At 42.4% G+C, this 19943-nt stretch overlaps 1 protein-coding gene across 3 annotated transcripts in view; it reads right to left on the bottom strand.

Annotated features, from left to right (window-relative positions):
- LOC124863345 (caskin-1-like) overlaps positions 1 to 19943 on the bottom strand; it is a 150016-nt gene that overhangs the window by 71602 nt on the left and 58471 nt on the right. For all 3 annotated transcript variants that reach the window (XM_047357688.1, XM_047357690.1, XM_047357691.1), the window contains exon 2: positions 5201 to 5252. In XM_047357688.1, the coding sequence (XP_047213644.1) occupies positions 5201 to 5252 (52 nt within the window). The remainder of the gene's footprint in view (positions 1 to 5200; positions 5253 to 19943) is intronic.

Here is a 19943-nt window from a genome sequence, read left to right as displayed (position 1 = left end):
CTATTAGATTCAAGGTAGGACTCCAAAAACGTTAATATTACTTCTAGTCAGAAGAAACATTGTGATAATAGTAAAAAAAACTACTTTGAGCCTAAATCTGTCAGGGGTATGAATAGTTTTGGGCAAAACTGTACATATGATCTATCAGTCCATGAATGTCTACACCCACCTATTCTTGCAGGGTCACAAGGAGGGCTGGCAGTCATTGGGTGAGAAGCAGGGTACCCTGGACAGGTTGCCAGTTCATCCCAGGGCAACACAGAGACAAACACACTGATACCTAAGTGCAATTTAGAGAAATCACCTAACCTGAACGTAATGTTCTTGAATTTTGGGAGGAAGCTGGAGTACCCAAGAGAACCCCATGTGTGCAGGGGGAGAACATGCAAACTCCATGCAGAAAAGGCCCAGACCGAGATTCAAACCTGAGACCTTCTTGCTGCTAGGCGACAGTGCTAACCACTGCACCACTGTACAGACCTATGATGTATAATACACAACCGAAGTGAACTTGAGCTTAAGGGATCATCAAGATATCTTTTTGGCAAATGTGAGACAAGCCTTTGTGTTATTTTTTCTCAGCAGTGGTTAATATTTCTCAGAAGAGAAGATAAAAGAGAAAACACAAGGGAGAAACATTGTTCAACATGCAGAAAAAAAGAATGCTAAGTGAGTTAAGTCCTCCACCTGTTGACTCCACTCACCACCTACAGCTAATGCTAAGTCAGTCAATGTTTAGTTGGAAGAATGCGCTCTTTAGAATTACCTGGTCTCACTGTTTAACTTCTTTTTACAGTTTTTTTTTCAATTTTGGTGCTCAGGTTTGGAAAGCTGACTTGACTCTAAGTTCTGTACAATAGCTCTTATGTACCCAGCAATGAATAATCTATAGTGCCAAAAGCATTTTTAAAGTCATTAAACGGTCCCACCGTATATCCCCTTTTATCCACAGCATTTACTATTTCTTCAACAAGTCAGTCAATTAACTGTATTTCTATGTATAAATGACTAATTTTAATAATGAAAATAGAAAGCTGCTTAGCATTGTCCTCCACCTGTTAAAGATTAAAGAAAACTGTGGAGAAAAATGTATAAGGAAGTTTTTCTTCTAGATTTGATTGTCTCGGCATAATGGACACCCCAATACAGATTGACCAAAACAAACGTCTCCCGAGTGCCCCGGATATTTGTATAGAAAAAACTGCAAAAAACTGTTTTTTAAAGTTAAACTGGCTGCTGTGTGTTCTGCAAGAAGGATGATGGTGCAGGTAACAGGAAAAAACATAAATTCTTGGAGTCAACAGATCCTTCCATAACTGGGATTAAAACCTCGGAAAAATGCTGTACTCCTCCAGTTGAATCACCTGTTACCTCCAGGGTTAAACAAGTTTCCATCATAAAAAAGTGCAACAGGTTGAGCAAAGCCAACCATCGGTGTGTGTGTGTGTGCAGACCTGCAGCGTGTCGGTGGGATGCATGTATAGGTAAAGGACAGGAAAGCCTGTGCTTTTGCCAAGTTGTAGAAGGTGAAATGCAATATCTCTACCCTTCATCTTCCTTCTCCCTGTCGCTGCAAACACACACCTCGCTCTGTTGCTCTATTTCCCTTTAAACGGCCAGTCTGAAAGTCCTTCTCAATAAAGCTCTCTTCTATTTCTCATCTGGTGTTTCCTTTCCAGTTACTCCCTTGCTGTTCTTATCTTTTTCTATTTCCCTCCATAAATCCATCAGTGTTTCAATCTGATGCTTCCTGTTCCCAAGGCCAGTTTGTACACTTGAAAGAGGATTGTCTTCCAACACAGCTAACGCAGGCAGTCACAGTTTTTCATTTCAAATATTACAAAGAAATATTTTATCCTATACAAGGTCTACATATGGGTTTCATTACAAACAGAAAAAGGTGCTTTAAATGATAAGGAACAGTGGCTCTCAAAAGTGTTGTGGGGTGCAAAAAATGAGACTTTGACAAATAATTTCCCACAAATCTATTTGAGTAAAGAAGAAAAAATAAATAAATAAACAAATGCTCCAATAACCCATTTATATAAATGTGCACACCCTTAAACTTATTAGTTAGAGAATCAGATTAACTCTTAACAAAGTTCAGCTGTCCTGGAAGGATTTTCTTGACATTTCGTCATTCTTTAGCCAAAACTCTAGTTTGCTTAGAGGTTGCACAGGATCACAATGACCTAATGAAGAAAGGTATCAGTCAAGAGAAGGTTACAGAAACAATCCAAAGCATTAGATATACACTATGACACAGTGAATGCAGTGACCAATACTAGGAGAAAATATTGGCCAACGTGGCCATAGAAAAACTGGACATTTCTCCAAAATGAATAAAAACAGTAGACTTAAACAGTCAAGTTGAGCAACACTGAAGGAGCTGCAGGAATTTTCAACTCAAGTCCTAATAGAATTGTACATGTTACAATGATCTCTAGTTTTCTCCATATGCATTGACTAATCCTTAAGGATTAGGATTGTGAGACAGAAAAGAAGAAAAAAAACAGCATTTAGATTAAGGATGTGCACAACTATGCAAAAACTTCTGTTTATCTGTTTAATCTGTTTATTTTTCAGTTTAATTTTACAGGATAAAATTCCCAATTTAAAGTATGTGGCAACTATAGGTGTAGCTTTTGAGAGCCACTGATTCAGACAGGAGTTAGTTTAATAATTGATATTTTTTATTTAATATGTATAGTGGTACTATTGATTGCTAAATGGCGGGTACTAATTAATTTTGTAATAAGAAATAAGAAAATAAGAGCTGTGAACAGCTTTTAGGATCTGTCACACAATAAACTGGAATCCCCTTGAAATATTTTACAAGCCACAACATGTCATATCACACAAAGAGGAAATATACTGGTGTTTCCCTAGCATTTCAGCAAACTGCTCAGCATGAAAGCATGTTTTTGCATAAGTCACATCTATCTATCTATCTATCTATCTATCTATCTATCTATCTATCTATCTATCTATCTATCTATCTATCTATCTATCTATCTATCTATCTATCTATCTATCTATCTATCTATCTATCTATCTATCTATCTATCTATCTATCTATCTATCTATCTATCTATCTATCTATCTATCTATCTATCTATCTATCTATCTATCTATCTATCTATCTATCTATCTATCTATCTATCTATCTATCTATCTATCTATCTATCTATCTATCTATCTATCTATCTATCTATCTATCTATCTATCTCTGTCTGTCCGTCTGTCCTTTGCAGGGTTGAGGAAGGGGCTGCTGTCAGTCTCTAGTAGTCAATGAGCGAGGCGTATATTACAACTAGGACAAGCCACCAGTCGTTCACAGGGAGAACAGTAATAAATATCAAATGAATAAGCAATGACTCGCACCAACAGGAAATTTACAATCTCCAATAAACCTAAAACGCATGTTTATTGGGACGTGAGAGGCCTAAAGTGCCTGGAGAAAACCTATGCATGCACAAGGAGAACATGGAAACTTCTGAACGACAGTCTTCAGTCTGGATGTCATAGTCCTTCCTGTTGTGATAAACTGCGGTGCCACCATACCAACCCAGTCACCATCTGTACCATATACTGCAGTAGGTCTACATGTTGAAAATGTCATCAACCAAAGACCACAGCCACAGTACAAACAACAGCATTGCTCTAAAAGGTTTTGTTGAAGTTGAAGTGTTTACTTTTCCCAAACCGTCCAGGAAATTATGAAGAGAAATAGCTGGGATCAAAGAAATCTGGTGGATGGTTTTCAGCTTAACCAGCCCTGACCAGAGACCAGCCAGTTGAAAAGAAAAAAATCTGATCTTTTTTTCTATAGCTGCTAGCACCTAAACTAAACGCTAGCAGCTCAAACTGACAACACAATTCCTCGATTTTAACTGAGTAAAGGAAACTACAAGCTGTACTCAGTGTCACTGAGATGTTTAGTGCTAAGGTAGTGCTGAGGAAGCCAAACAGCTGTAAGAAGCTATTTAAAAGGAAGCTGGAAGTCAACTATTCCAGGAAAGAAGAGTCTTCTCCCAAAAGACGTCAATGTGTACCCACCTCAGGGAATTGACTTAAATGACCAAAAATCTCCAATAGATGCACCTGAAAACAAATAATAACTAAACAAAGATGCAGGAAAACAATAAACTAGGCAAAAAAGTCCATGATAAACAGATAACCGGCATGTAAAAACAAGCCAGCAATTTGGAAGAGGTAAACAGAAACAGGTTCTCTTGTTGGAGTTGTAGGTATAATGGAAAGAAATATTTGTAAGTGGAGACATCGAAAGACTATAACATGAACAGCAAGAACAAAGCAGGAAAATGGCTTCTACTGAATGAGCACATCCTAAACCCAAAGCTAACTGATATAGAAACACAGAAAACCGGTCAGAAATTCAATGTTATACACTCATAGCAGTGGAGGAACTTACCTCAAAACAAAGAGCACCAGAGAACATGCAGGAACGGTAAGAAAACCTGACTTATCTGCATCTGACTTGCTGATTAGTGGTCAGAGCTGATTAAGGGAAAATCAAGTGATTTAAATCACTAAACATCAAAACCCCTGTGCCACACGCTGTGTAACTGCTGTGGACTGAAGAGTAACAAATCTCTCTCTCTCCTCTCTCCGTTTTACTTTGTTCACTCTGAGTCTCCAGATAATTAGCAGGAAGAGAAATGAAATTATGATTGTGGAGGCTCATTAATCAATAACTGAGCTGCAAGTGGATCTATCAGGAAACAAAATGCATTAACTATATATGCATTACACCAAAACATCCCAAACATCAGGTCATCAACTTGCACTTAATCCTGTAAAAGCAGTCTGGAAAGGATTATCAGTTAAAGAGATTAAAATGTTAGTTAAGATGTTAGTTTCAATTGTTTTATTCTATTGACCATAGCCGATATTACTCAGATTGTTGTTTCAGACGTTAGCTGATGTTAAAGTGAAAGCTAGAGGAGATTATTTGGATGAAACCAAACACTGCAACTGTTTCATATTTCCATAGATGTGTAACACATACAAAGTTAAGCACGCTGTTTTGGTCTGTACAACTAAGCAAAATGTAGGTAAAATTACATAAATGTTTTATATATTAATGCTTCTGGTGGAATGTACATTTAGATTCATACTAAGGTTGATGGAAATGGATAAGCAGCACAGGAGAGAAGGGGGAGGGGCGGCAACTTACCCATCTGTATCCTGAAAGTTCACATTCACCTTCTTCGTAGAACCAAGGAGCTCTGAAACACAAGAAAAATAGAGAATGAACAAGCTTTCCCCATTTTCCGTCAGTCAGGATTATCAAAAAGATTATTTCTATTGGTTAAATGCCAGAATTAAAAGTACTGTCTTCAAAGTCGTACTATTACATACACTCCGACCCTGTTCACACAATAACAATCGACTGAAAATGGGATTTTTTCCCATTTCTGTTAACACATCTACATGACAATGTTTTAATTATAATTTCCATACACATGGCACCAGTAGAAACATGAAATGGGTGTGATTCCCCCGCCATGCCACTAGAACGCAGTATATTCTTTGACATTTAACATGCGAAAAAAGTACAAAATGGGATACAAAATGTGGGGGAATTATTAAAATGGGGGAGAAAATTAGCACTTTGTTGGAGAACCATAAGTACTCTCCACTCCGCCATTGTTATTGTTGATATCTTCATCTTCTGTAGGTTTTAAACTGTTCGGCATCCGTTATGTCATTTCTACTGATTTCAGTCATACTGTTCAAATGCCAGGGTTTCCCCTTAACAGGGAGATTCCATTTTTCCCGTGTACACAAAAAGAGACCAGGACGTTTCAGAATATGAGACAGATAATCTTTTAAAAAATCAAAGTGAGGCCATTTGCAGAAATACACCACTCCCAGTCAGAAACAACCAATCAGAGCCAGGAGGAATGTCTTAGCAGTGTCAATCACGCTCATTTAAACGTTGCTCACACCCCTTCCCCCGCACAGCGCATACCGCACCAATGGCACTGTGCTAATGATTTGAGGACCAAGTTTGTATTCAAAGTATGAGCAGGCCATAGTCAGTGTAAAGCATATAGTTGATTTTTCGACCCTACCAGTGAATGTGGTAGGTGTGGCTCATTTGTGGGGGAGGAGCTGTGGAGGGAGGGCTGTAGCACAGCAGAGAGCATAGGGGAGGGACCTGTAATGTGTGCTTGTTCAAACTTTCAGGCTAAGTCCACAGTTTTCTCAGAACTCCCTACTGCAGCTTTAAAACATACTGCTTCCAGACGCCTGAAAGAACAAAGTTCCTCTGTTTACACAATTTTGTACAAATATAATTTATAATTCTGAGATACATTTTACATTTATTTTGTAAGAGCTTCTAACAACCATTAGAAGCTTTCTGGCACCCAGCTATTTGTGAGGCACAGAAAAAAGCAACCTCTGCCCTACCATTATAAATGTCAGCATGCTGAGTTTGCTACATGCTAATAGGAAGTTAAGAACATGTGGTTTGAGCTGATAGGTTTAACACTTTGCTTTCAGCAAGGGACACTCCAGGAAGATAAAGATGTGGTAAAACCCCTCATGCCTGCTATTAAGTATGGTAGAGTATGTGTGATGCTTTGGGCTTGTTTCTCTTCCAAAGGCCATGTGAACTTTTTTAGAAGGCATGACATCATCAACCCTTGGAAATACCAGGAGATTTTAAAATTAAAAATTCCAGTGGATCTGCCAGTCAACTGAAAATGGGTCATTGCAGCTGGATAACATTTGGCCATGGAATCAACCTTATTAAATAAACAAACTCAGGCAAAAAGTTGCATTTCTTTTCCAAATGTTTCAGTGTAACCTAGTACTACAGCGAAGGAAGATTTTATTTTAAAGCTTTTTACACATCTTTACCAGTGATGCTTTGCAGTAACTTATAGACTTCCAGCGGTGACTTCCTCTTTGCTGCAGACTTTCAACATACTCTCACATTTTCAGTTCTGCTGATTCCACAATGTGCGAAACAGCTAAGTGCATCGCTGGCAAAGACAGACGGCTACGAAATTACAAAAATGCATTTAATTACCCTTCACTCTAAACTGAGTTAGAAAAATCCAGGTTTAATAATAAAATGTAAATATTGGCCAGCTTGGCAGCAGGTACAGTCATAAAACTGTCATTCATTATAAAACATCTGCAAATGTTTCTTGGCACAAAGTTCTCAGAGACAAACTGGACTGAGCATGAACTACATTACTTCAGCTTTTATTTTCATGTTTGACAGAATAGCTACTTTTCTCTCCATTAAATCATTGGTAAATGAACAACATTAAAATTATAAATTCAAATTATTATTTGTGCGAGGAGCAAACTTGGACTTAACTGACTTGATCCATAGAAGGATGCATTCTTAGGGTCCAAAGAAGGAACAGAAGCAATTGGTATGATCCTTCAATTCACCCTCCACTAGCTGCCAGGGTGGTGTCACGGGGGAGGTGACTGAATTCTCTCTTCACCTTAGTAGACCGATTAGAGGATTTCACACATGTGCTTGCATTTCCCAAGACTGTTATACAGTGCAATGCCAAAGTATTCTAATCCTTGAACTTTCTCTGACATTACAACCACAAATGTCAATGTTATTTATTGGAATTGTATTAGACTGGTCATCCATCCATCCATCCATCCATCCATCCATCCATCCATCTTGTATACCTGCTTCTTCCCAACAGGGTCGCAGGGAAGCTGGTGCCTATCTCCAGCAGTCTACGGGCGAGAGGCGGGGTACACCCTGGACAGGTCGTCAGTCCATCGCAGGGCAACACAGAGACACACAGGACAAACAAACATGCAAACTCCATGCAGAAAAACACCCATGTCTTTCTGCATGGAGTGTGTTTTATATTCATTGTTCATTTTCAACGAGTCAACATGGAACACACAAAGGTTGCTGAGAGCTCAAAGGCTGCTTTTTTACTGCTCCCCTTCTTAAGCATTGCACCAATGCATGCAAGAAAAGGTCAGACATATCCATACGCCAAGTATGAAACAGTTGGTGAGGGTCAAACCGGATACTGTGAGTTCGTAAGGGAGATTATTCAGCCTTCTGATTCTCAGCTTTTGTTCCCATGGCCAAATGGGCTATTTTTATCGTCATGGAGGAGAAAAGGGGATCATTGCTGTTTTTAATGGTTTGTTCTGTTATATCTGTAAGTCTTGAGAAGTTGCTTTTTTTACTGAATTTGCTGTTTCTCAAGTCTCTTGCAGCCTCTAACAGGTTTTCTTCTAGGATTGCCCTGTGCTTATCCACCTATCTGCCGAAGAAAAGCATCTCCACAGCAAGATACAAGTACCACAAAAATCTTTGGACAGCAAGTAACATTTTGCATCCACTCAGATTTATGCACCACTTTTTGATGATCTGTCACATGAATTTTGAATAAAATCCTTTGAGGTTGGGTTTTTCTAGGACCCCTACATCTTGCCCCCTTTGCTTCCTGCTCCCACTGAATGTTCTTATTGTTTGTCTGTTGTGTCTTTTCAAAACCCCAGTTGATTGTGGCAGATGGCTGCTCACACTGTGCCAGGTTATGCAGGAGTTTTCTTCCTGTTTATAGGAAGCACTTCCTTTCCACTGTCACCACTTGCCAGAGATGATCAAAAGACTAATTTTCCAAGTTCATGTCAGGTCTCAAGTCTTTCACCCCAGGTAAGAGTCAGGCCTCTAACAACTGAAATAAACAGTTTCTCATTAAATCCATGACATCTACTGCACCTCTAACCCTGCAAAGCTGTAGCTTAGGATTACAAACCTGTATTGTTTTTCCTTAGGCTTAAATTGCTGCATGAACACTTAATAATTATCTTTCAATCATTTAAATTTACTAACAATTATCTTTAAATTGTTTGCCATCTAATTTACCATCCAGAAAAACTGCTAACGGCTGATTTATATTATTTTTGGTCAGGTGTAATATTTACCTTATCAGAAATATAAATCAGCATTTATGCGCTTGGAACAATAATAGAAAGAGATTAAAACTTGTTCATGTTGAATTTCTGAATGAATCAAATGAATAAATTTTTGTCTCTATAATGACTAAGTCAGCACATGTTTATTCCTGGCTTCATATTGTCCACTCCCTCATTATATATTGCAATAAATGTGGTTTGGAGGGTTTTCTTCTCCTCCCTCTGAGCTGAGCCAAGCTCCCTCTGAGACTAAGAGCAATAAGTAAATAAAGTGTTTGAGTGCTAAACTTCTGAATGAACAGAAAAGGAACTGCTTTTATTTTAATATTTCTAGCCAAAGGTTTGATGTAACGACACAGTTAGCTTAGCAGTGAGAGAATGTCAGAGGTAAGTTACGTTTATTTTGTTTCCTAAACGATCCAAAGTCATTTAATACAGTGTTCATTAATATGAAGCTACAGCTAACATGAACAGGTTTTTATGAGTTAATAACATCCCATTATCTACCAATGTTACTTGCTAATAATCTAGCTCATCCGTTCACAGTAAAACATGCGCAGCAGCTCCACTCCATTGTTCACATGCCGTTCATTAACCGAGATAAAAACTGTTACTAAGACTTGAGTCTCAGACCAAGAGTCCGAGTCAAGTCTCAAGACTTTAGGGCACAAGTTTAAGTGAAGTCAGAAGTATTTAATATTTGAGACTAAAATGTAACTCGAGAGAAAGTCTCAAACTCGAGTCGCCTTGTTTGCCACATGCATGGTCAGTATGAGGAATTGCAGCAACATTAATGTCTCAATGGAATCACCCGGACTTCCTCAAATGGAGACCTTTTATTAACTGGCATAACAAAGTGACCTTGACTGCATTTTACTGCAACTAGGATCCAACTAGAATGCATATAATTTAACACAAACTGGATCTTTTGTTTTTGTAAAGTGCACTGAGATTAATTTGTGAATCGTGGCTTAATATATAAACTGAAATAAACAGAATAATACTATTTTTTTATAATTAATAATAATAATTTCAATAATAATAATAATAACAATAATTTTTGTATTATTATTATTGTTGATGTTATTAGTATTATTAATAATAATAGTATCATTATAGTTATTATTGATAATAACAATAATTATTATTGTTATAATTGTTAAGTATTATTTTAATAATAATAATAATAATAATAATAACTGTAATTATTATTATTAGTATTAGGTATTATTTTAATAATAATAGACAAGAATAATAATAATTATTATTAATAAATCAATTATTATTATAATGTACCTGTATAAAAAGTTTTTTGTTGACAGAAAAAGAAATAGGTGAGGAGGCTGCCCTCTGTCCCTAATAAGACCATTTGTAGGGCCTCACAAACAGCGTTGCCTGCTTCCACCTCCAAAGATTCATATATAGATGTTCCAAGATGACTAACCCAACATGATGCTCCCTTCACCCTCATTATTTTTCATCCTCTGCCTGTTTTTATAAATTCTTTTAGCTGACGATGCAGAACTCTGGAACAGCACAGATAGGCCTGAACTCACCGTCATTGTGCTTTCTCCCTCATTCCACACACACTCATACACACACTCTCACTCCAGGGTGCAGGAAACAGGACAGTCCCTCTATTGACGAGGAGACAGCTCCCAGCGCCACTGCGAGAGAAACATTGATTTCCTTACAGACTATTTCTGGCTGCTCAATGCAGGGATTCACTCACTCCTACATAGACACAAACACAAGGACTTTCACAACACACATCCTGTGTGTATGAGAAATACAACTGCATGTGCATTCATACTGGAGTGGGATGAAGTTGTGATAAAGGGAAGAAGAAACAGTTCAAAGAGTCTCGAGAAGCTTCTTTTTTTTGCTCACAGTTAGGCTCACTACAATGACTGGCTTCTTACCAAAAAAGGACAAAACAGAAAAAAAACACCCATACACACACACACACACACACTCCAGTGTTTGTTTTTGCTCGTTTAATCAGTCACTGACCATGACCCCCTGACCTCCTAAGATTGGGACTGCCAGTCATCTATGACAACCCCTGTGTCCTTGTAGCACAGAAGCACCCGACAGTTCAGGATGAACTGTAAAGTCTTTCAAACAAACATTTGTGGGTCTGCTTTGTACAGTTTACCTTGCAGGCCATATGTTACATCACACACAACTCTAAAATGCACTGTCAGCAGCTTTTATGAGGTTTGTGAATGAAAACAGCCTCTTACCAAACTAATCAGGTGACAATTATTAAGCAGTTACTGTCAGCGTCAGCTGGATAGTTTATCCTATTGCTAAAATCCTTGGAGCTGTCTTATTTCAAACTAGTCAGCTAGATGGCTGCAAGATGAACAGCTAAAAAAGCAAAATGTCTGCAGCTGTTCATAATTCAGGAGGAGATTAAGGAAGCAGTAATTGAGCCAGACTGCAATCTTACAAGGCTGTCAACTTTCAGCTGCCAGCTGCAGTGCAGTTGTTGAAGGTTACATTCTGGTTAGATAAATGAGGCTTACTGATACAGATATTAATATTTAATAATATGCATTTAATCATATAATAATCAGGGAGAATGTACTCTATAGCTATCACAGGAAAAGGAGATAACAGGTTTAGGAGGAAAACCCAGACATCCCTCTTTCTAGCGACACTCTCTGGCCCCTCCAGTGGGATTGTCATGATGTGCGGTTTGTGGTAGGACCAAAGTGCAGAGAAGGTTCCAGGAACACGGAGAATGAAGGTAAATAGAGTTTGAATTATCCTTATTCACATGACAAGGTAGGCAACCAGAACAAGAACCAAAAGAAAAAAAAATGTTCAGGCGGGCGACCCGAAGGTCATCCCGTGCACGCACAGAGTTCAGATGGTGACCCGGAGGCCATCCCCTGCAGACCCAGAGTTCCGGAGGTCTGAGACAAAGCTTGTCAGGAGGCCGGTGTCAGAACCAGAAGCACCCACGAAGCCGGCGGTGGAGCTCGGAATGCTCAGAACCACAATGGAGCTCTGAAGAGCAGTGCAGAAACCGCTGGAGCCCTTGGTGAAGCCATGAAGATCTGCGGCGGAGCCCTGCAGACCTGCAGCGCAGCCATTGAGGCACAGCTGATGAAGGCAGTACGTCCTCACACACCTCACGGACGGGAACAGGAGGTGGAGGCAGCTCGTCCACGAGCTTCTCTGGAGCAAGAACTGGAACCAGGAGTGGAGGCAGCTCATCCCCGAATCCCTCAGAGACAGGCAGAAGAGGCGGTTCGTCCTCGAACCCCTCGGGGCAGGCAGGAAGAGTGGAGGCAACTCGTCACCGAGCTCCTCCGGAACAGGATCACGTAGCGGAGGCAGCTCGGCTTCGAGCTCCTCCAGGACAGGAACCGGAAGTGGAGGCAGTCTGTCCCCGAACCCCTCACAGGCAGGAACAGGCTGTGAAGGTGGTTCGTCCACGGACCCTTCCGGAACAGGACCAGAAACGGTAACAGGAAGTGAAGGGAGTCTGTCCTTGAACCCCTCACGGACAGGAACAAGATGTGAAGGCGGCTCGTCAACTGACTCCTCCGGAACAGGACCAGGAACAGAATCAGGAGCTGGCAGCAACGACGATAGCTGATCAGGGGCGACGCCAGGAGCCAAAGTGTAGTGCCGACCCTCAGTGGAGAGGGGAGCCGAGGAGGGAGCAGGACGCCTCCACATGAAGGCAGCGATCTCGGCCAGAACTTTCTGACGCTCGAATTTGATGGTGTAGTGGGTCAGGGGATCCTGGGGGAAAAAGCTGCCCCATTCCTCCAACCAGTCCTTCAGGCGGTTAGCTGCTTCTAATCTCCGCCATGGAGAGCTGGGAGAATTCCTGAGGTGCAAGAACAGTTTCACGATAATCGCTCCTTGTTTGAACCCCTTCTGTAACCTCCTCACTTGGCCTATAGGGCTGGTTCCTTCTGTCTTGATGTGGAATTTGTGGTTGGGCCAAAGTGGAGCGAAAGTTCCACGAACACGGATGATTAAGGTAAGTAGAGTTTTAATTATCCTTATTCACACGACAAGGTAGGAAACCAGGAGTACGACATGCTCCAACCAGACCAGAGTACAGAATTTCAGATATCTGGGCATGGTACAATTATAGAACCAGACACGACTGAATGACATGGAAGACAACACAAAGAACCAGCGGGGAACAATGGAAACTAAAGAGCTTAAATACAAACAGGGGAAGCAGGGTGAACAAATGAATAGCGGGACCAGGTAATCATGGGAACTAGGAACAGGTGCGGGTCAGACTGAAGGGAGTGAAGTCAATTAAAATAAAACACAGAAGGGTAACCTAAGGAATGGACCGGGTATAATAAACAAAAACACAAACTCAAAACTCAAACACTGGGTGGCATGACAGGGATACCAAAATGTTTCCCAACCAAAAGGGATATGTAGTCCATCTACCATATTTTGTGTCCACTACATGCTTTCCTCCTGATAAGATGTGCTTTAAAACCTCCAAAGAGGCCCTCAGGATGACAACCTAACCAGATGCCCAAATGACTACTTTCATTGACAATTATTGATGGCTTGAGTCCGAACTCCCACCAGAGGAGGAGCCTTCACACCTTAACTCTGGATCAGAACTCTGCTACCCCGTGAGCCCCTCTTAATGCCATTTTTACTATTTAATATCTATTTAATGATTGCAAAAGCCATGTCCTGCAAACTCACACAAATGATTCTGCAGCTGTTGGAAGCAACTAACTAAGCTTCTGGCCCTGTTATGTTGTGTTAAAACTCAGATTTCCTTCATTTTTGTTAAATTCAACCAACTACATCAAACTTTGTGTTTATGATCAATTCTATAAACAATGTGACAAGAAAATAAATGACATAGCAATCCAAATAATGCCAGCTGTCTTTATTTTTTGGCAGAACTGACACCATTCCTGTTTGACCTTGATAACTGAAGTGAAAGCAAAGAAATGGTCCCAAAAGGAGGGTTTCCTCGACCAAAGAGTGTTGACTGACCTCTTATGGAGGGGTCACAGGTGAGACTTGCAATGTAGATGGACCCGTAAATGGAGAGCCTTACTTCTTGGCAATGATCCTTTCTTACCATAACAGACAGAAGCAATATTCCTGTGAACACAGACAAATACCTGATCCATCTATCCATTTCCTGCTCCACGCTTCTAAAAAATGCCTCCACTAGAGTCAAAATCTGCCTCTGAACCCACTAAGCATCATGATAGCTAACCCGCTAGAACAAAAAAAAGTGCCATCATGACTCTGTATTGGCTGAGAGACATGACTTTCCTTTCCCAACTGCAGGAGAACATATAGACATTACCACCATCTATGTTAGGGGTTTCTAAAGTTGAACAAAATCTAAAGATACTACTGATGTTTAGAGTTGCTGAAGGCTATAACAGGAAATTTAAGAAAACAAAACTACTTATTTCTGACAGTAGCAACTAAAAATATGCTTTTATAAGAAAAGCATATGGACCCCTGTTGCCTTAAATGAGTTGTCACTAATCCATGGTGGGTTATAAATATTTGAGTGTTTTTACTTTCAGACTACATAAGCAGCATGGCCACTAATGGGGCTTCTAGTACAAGTCCAAACAGGCATAACAGCATTCACACACACACACACACACACACACACACACACACACACACACACACACACACACACACACACACGTAGAAGTGTAACCACACATATATAACACATCATTCCCAGAGAATGCATACATGCTTCATAACATGGCTTATTTGAAGTGACTGAAGATGGGAACCTTTCTGGGTCACATGGTAACTGGAAGGACAAGGACTGCTCTTGCTGACAAAGGTTTCTAGTATCCTTGGTTAGACCTGCTGGACGGTGTGAGCACCTAACCCAAGCTGAGTTTGAAAAAATACAATATTAAGAGGAAATAGTGTTCTACATGCAGTCCTTAATAAAACTATACTTGTGGTTGCAACATGCTGCCATGTTACAACCACAAACCATTTTATGGGAGTCTCTGTATTAGACCAACTAAAAGTAGCACATAATTGTGAAATGAAAGAACACGTGGTTTTACTTTTTTTTAAATAAAAGATAAAACAATTGTGGCATTAATTTTTATCTAGCCTCCCCGAGTCAATACTTTGTAGAGTTACCCTTCATTGTGTCCCCACCAGCTTTGGTCATATAGAGACTGAAACTGTTCTTCTTCTTTGCAAAATAGCTCTAAGAGTCTGTGCACATCAGTTTCCAGTTTCTCCCACATATTCTCTATTAGATTTAGGTCTCGACTTTGAGTGGACCATTCTAATGCAAGCTTTGATCTCAATCAATCCATAGTAGCTTTGGTTGTTTGTTCAAGCTTGTTGCCCCGTTGCAAGGTGAACGTCAGCCCCAGTTACAAATCTTTGGAAGAGTTCAACTCTGACCAGTTTCTCCGTCCCTGCTAAAGAACTCCTGCCCTCAGCATGATACTGCCACCACCACGGTTCAGTGTGATGATGGTGTGTTCCAGGAGTGTTAGCTTCTATATTGCTTGTGGCAAACTGCAATCAGTACTTAAGAATTTTTCTCAAACTACTCTTCCATTAAGGCCAGATTTTTGACCAACCTTTCTTCATTAAGTTGTATGATGCTGTTTGTTCACCAATGCTCACTAAAACCTCTGAGACCTTCACAGAACTGATGAAAACTAATGAAGCTCACTTTGCAATGTGTCTTTTTTTAAAAGAGCTACCCCAATAAATGCTCATGGACTCAACTGCAGAACAAAACGCTAAGCACCTTCATAATCCTGGCTGACCTTTCAGTAGTTTGGACCCTTATGAATGCCTGTGTTAAACAAGACTTGGGAGCAGTTTCGGTTTCAGTTCAGTGGCATTTATTTAACCGTCTATGTGTTTTTTATCCATTGCTCATTTTTAACGAGTCAACATGGAACGTACAAAGGTTGCTGAGAGCTCAAAGGCTGCTTTTTTACAGCTGCCCTTGTTAAGCAATGGTGCGTATTCACGCTAGAAAAGGTCAGAAATATCCATGCGCCAAGTATGAAACAGTTGGTGAGGGTAAAACCGGATACTGTGAGTTCATAGAGGAGATTATTCACAGTCTGCTGATTCTCAGCTTTCTTTCCCATGGTGAAAACAGGCAAATTTTATCCTCATGGTCGAGGAAAGAGGATCTTGTTTTTCATAACTGGTTGTTGTGTTATATGTGTCTTGAGTAGAGATGGTTTTTTTTAAATGAAGTTTACTGTTCAGTGACTTAAGAGTCAGACTTGTTAAATTGCAGACAGATGAGGAAGCATCCTAGCAACATGAACTTTTGTTTTCATTTCTATGGCCTTCCTCTGCCTCTCCGTACGTTGTCACTCTTCCCGACCCTGGCAAAGAGAGTGGAAAACACAGCGCGATACTCACAACTCCTGCTTCTCTTTCCTTCACCTCTCTGTTTCTCTTTCTGTTTTATTTTCTCGTCCTTTGTGCTACAGACAGTTGATCAAGAGTCTGCCTTTGCATATTTCTGTCCAGTGCTGCTAAAGTGAACTGATTTGTTTTCCCCCATCTATAAAAGAACATGTTGGCTTAATTTGATAACTTCAAGATAATTTCAAGAAATGCCTCTAAAGTTACAGTGTGCAGGTTTTAGATACACTTTCTCACTGGGTCTCTTTATTTTCATGACTATTTAAATTGTAGATTCTCACCAAAGGCATTAAAACTATGAATCACAGCAAAGGGTCGCTACTTTAAGAAATCTATAATATAAAACATATTTAAAGTTCTTTTACAATTTTTTGTTTGCTACATATTTCCATATGTGTTCATTCACAGTTTTGATGCCTTCAGTTAGAATCTACTTACAATGTAAATAGTCATAAACATAAAGAAAACCACATAAATGAAAACATAAATGAAAAGGTGTGTCTAAAACTTTTGAACGGTAGCGTAGGTGTTTTTAATGTTTCTAATAATTTCAAGAAGCAATATGGGATCCATGAGGTCCCAAAATGTCACAATATTTTTGTCTAAAATGTCCAATTCACCTGCTGTGAACATATCACTACATCAGGTGAAGTATGCGCTACTGTGTGTCTGCTACATCCTAGGTGCACAAGTGTTATCCCAGATTCTTCTCCCAGCAGCTGTTAGACTTTTAACCATTACTGATCCCAACAAACTCAATAAGTGTTTATATCCCTGCTGTTTTTGCTATTTTTTTTCTTTCCATCCATTCATTTCTATTCCCGCTCGCTCCATACAACTGCACCCCTGTGCAGCCCACAGTTTTTTTTTTCCATTTCTTGTAAATAGTCTGACATACATATATATGTTCCCCTCCGTGAACCGTCACCTTAACGTGGTGGAGGGGTTTGAGTGCTCAAATGATCCTAGAGGCTATGTTGTCTGGGGCCTAAATGCCCCTGGTAGGGTCTCCCATGGCAAACAGGCTCTAGGTGATGGGTCAGACAAAGAATGGTTCAAGAACCCCTCATGAAGAACAAAATATCGAGGCACGTGACGTCGCCCGGTACGGCGGAGCCGGGGTCCCACCCTGGAGCCAGGCCTGGGGTCGGGACTCGTCGGAGAGCGCCTGGTGGCCGGGTTGCTCCTCGCGGGACCCGGCCGGGCCAAGCCCGAACGAGAGATGCGAGGCCATCCCCCAGTGGGCCCACCACCTGCAGGGGGAACCGTGAGGGACCGGTGCAAAGAGGATTGGGTGGCGGACGAAGGTGGAGACCTCAGCGGCCCGATCCCCGGATGCTTAGGCTGGCTCTAGGGACGTGGAATGTCACCTCGCTGGGGGGGAAGGAGCCTGAGCTTGTGCGGGAGGTCGAGAGATATCGACTAGAAATAGTCGGGCTCGCCTCCACGCACAGCGTGGGCTCTGGAACCCATCTCCTTGAGAGGGGTTGGACTCTCTTCTACTCTGGAGTGGCCCACGGGGAGAGGCGGCGGGCTGGTGTGGGTTTGCTTGTTGCCCCCCAGCTCAGCCGTCTCGTGTTGGGGTTTACCCCAGTGGATGAGAGGGTTGTATCCCTGCGCCTTCGGGTTGGGGAGAGGTCTCTGACTATCATTTCAGCCTACGGGCCGAGTGGTAGTGCAGAGTACCCTGCCTTCTTGGCGTCCCTGTCGGGGGTGCTGGATAGTGCCCCTCCCGGGGACTCCATTATTCTGCTGGGGGACTTCAACGCCCACGTGGGGAACGACAGTGACACCTGGAGAGGCGTGATCGGGAGGAATGGCCTCCCCGATCTGAATCCGAGTGGTGTTTTGTTATTGGACTTCTGTGCTAGTCACGGATTGTCCATAACGAACACCATGTTCAAACATAAGGGTGTCCATCAGTGCACTTGGCACCAGGACACCCTAGGCAGGACGTCGATGATCGACTTTGTTGTCGTATCATCAGACCTTCGGCCGCATGTTTTGGACACTCGGGTGAAGAGAGGGGCTGAGCTGTCCACTGATCATCACCTGGTGGTGAGTTGGATCCGCTGGAGGAGGAGAAAGCCAGACAGACTTGGCAGGCCCAAGCGCATAGTGAGGGTCTGCTGGGAACGCCTGGCGGAGCCCTCGGCCAGGGATGTATTCAACTCCCACCTCCGGGAGAGCTTCGACCAGATCCCGGGGGATGTTGGAGACATAGAGTCCGAGTGGACCATGTTCTCTGCATCTATTGTCGATGCTGCTGCCCATAGCTGCGGCCGTAAGGTCTGCGGTGCCTGTCGTGGCGGCAATCCCAGAACCCGGTGGTGGACACCGGCAGTAAGGGATGCTGTTAAGCTGAAGAAGGAGTCCTATCGGCTGTGGTTGGCTTGTGGGACTCCTGAGGCGGCTGACGGGTACCGTGAGGCCAAGCGTGCTGCGGCCCGGGCTGTGGCAGAGGCAAAAACTCGGGCCTGGGAAGAGTTCGGTGAGGCCATGGAGAAGGACTACCGGTTGGCCTCGAAGCGATTCTGGCAAACCGTCCGGCGCCCCAGGAGGGGGAAGCAGTGCTTTGCCAACACTGTTTATAGTGGGGGCGGGAGACTGCTGACCTCGACTGAGGACATTATCGGGCGGTGGAAGGAGTACTTCGAGGATCTCCTCAATCCTGCCATCACGCATTCCGTGGTGGAAACAGAGGCTGGGGACTCGGGGTTGGACTCTTTCATCACCCAGGCTGAAATCACCGAGGTGGTTAAAAAGCTCCGCGGTGGCAAGGCTTCGGGGGTGGATGAGATCCGCCCTGAGTACCTCAAGTGTCTGGATGTTGTAGGGCTGTCATGGTTGACACGCCTCTTCAACATTGCGTGGCGGTCGGGGACAGTGCCTCTGGACTGGCAGACTGGGGTGGTGGTCCCCCTTTATAAGAAGGGGGACCGGAGGGTGTGTTCCAACTACAGGGGGATCACACTCCTCAGCCTCCCTGGTAAGGCCTACGCCAGGGTATTGGAGAGGAGAGTCCGACCGATAGTCAAACCTCGGCTTCAGGAGGAACAGTGTGGTTTTCGTCCCAGCCGTGGAACACTGGACCAGCTCTATACCCTCTACAGGGTGCTCGAGGGTTCATGGGAGTTTGCCCAACCGGTTCACATGTGTTTTGTGGACCTGGAGAAGGCATTCAACTGTGTCCCTCGTGATGCCCTGTGGGGGGTGCTCCAGGAGTATGGAATCGGGGGCCCTTTGTTAGGGGCCATCCGGTCCCTGTACGAGCGGAGCAGGAGTTTGGTCCGCATTGCACTAAGTCGGACCTGTTCCCAGTGCATGTTGGACTCCGGCAGGGCTGCCCTTTGTCGCCGGTCCTGTTCATAACTTTTATGGACAGGATTTCTAGGTGCAGCCAAGGGCCGGAGGGGGTCTGGTTTGGGGACCAGTGGATTTCGTCTCTTCTTTTTGCAGATGACGTGGTCCTGCTGGCCCCCTCTAGCCAAGACCTACAGCATGCGCTGTGGCGGTTCGCAGCCGAGTGTGAAGCGGCTGGGATGAGGATCAGCTCCTCCAAGTCCGAGGCC

This window comes from Girardinichthys multiradiatus, chromosome X (genome assembly GCF_021462225.1).
Source record: "Girardinichthys multiradiatus isolate DD_20200921_A chromosome X, DD_fGirMul_XY1, whole genome shotgun sequence".
In the NCBI taxonomy this organism is placed as follows: domain Eukaryota; kingdom Metazoa; phylum Chordata; class Actinopteri; order Cyprinodontiformes; family Goodeidae; genus Girardinichthys; species Girardinichthys multiradiatus.
The sequence above is the reverse complement of the archived record's forward strand: the minus strand, read 5'-3'. Positions and strand labels throughout refer to the sequence as shown.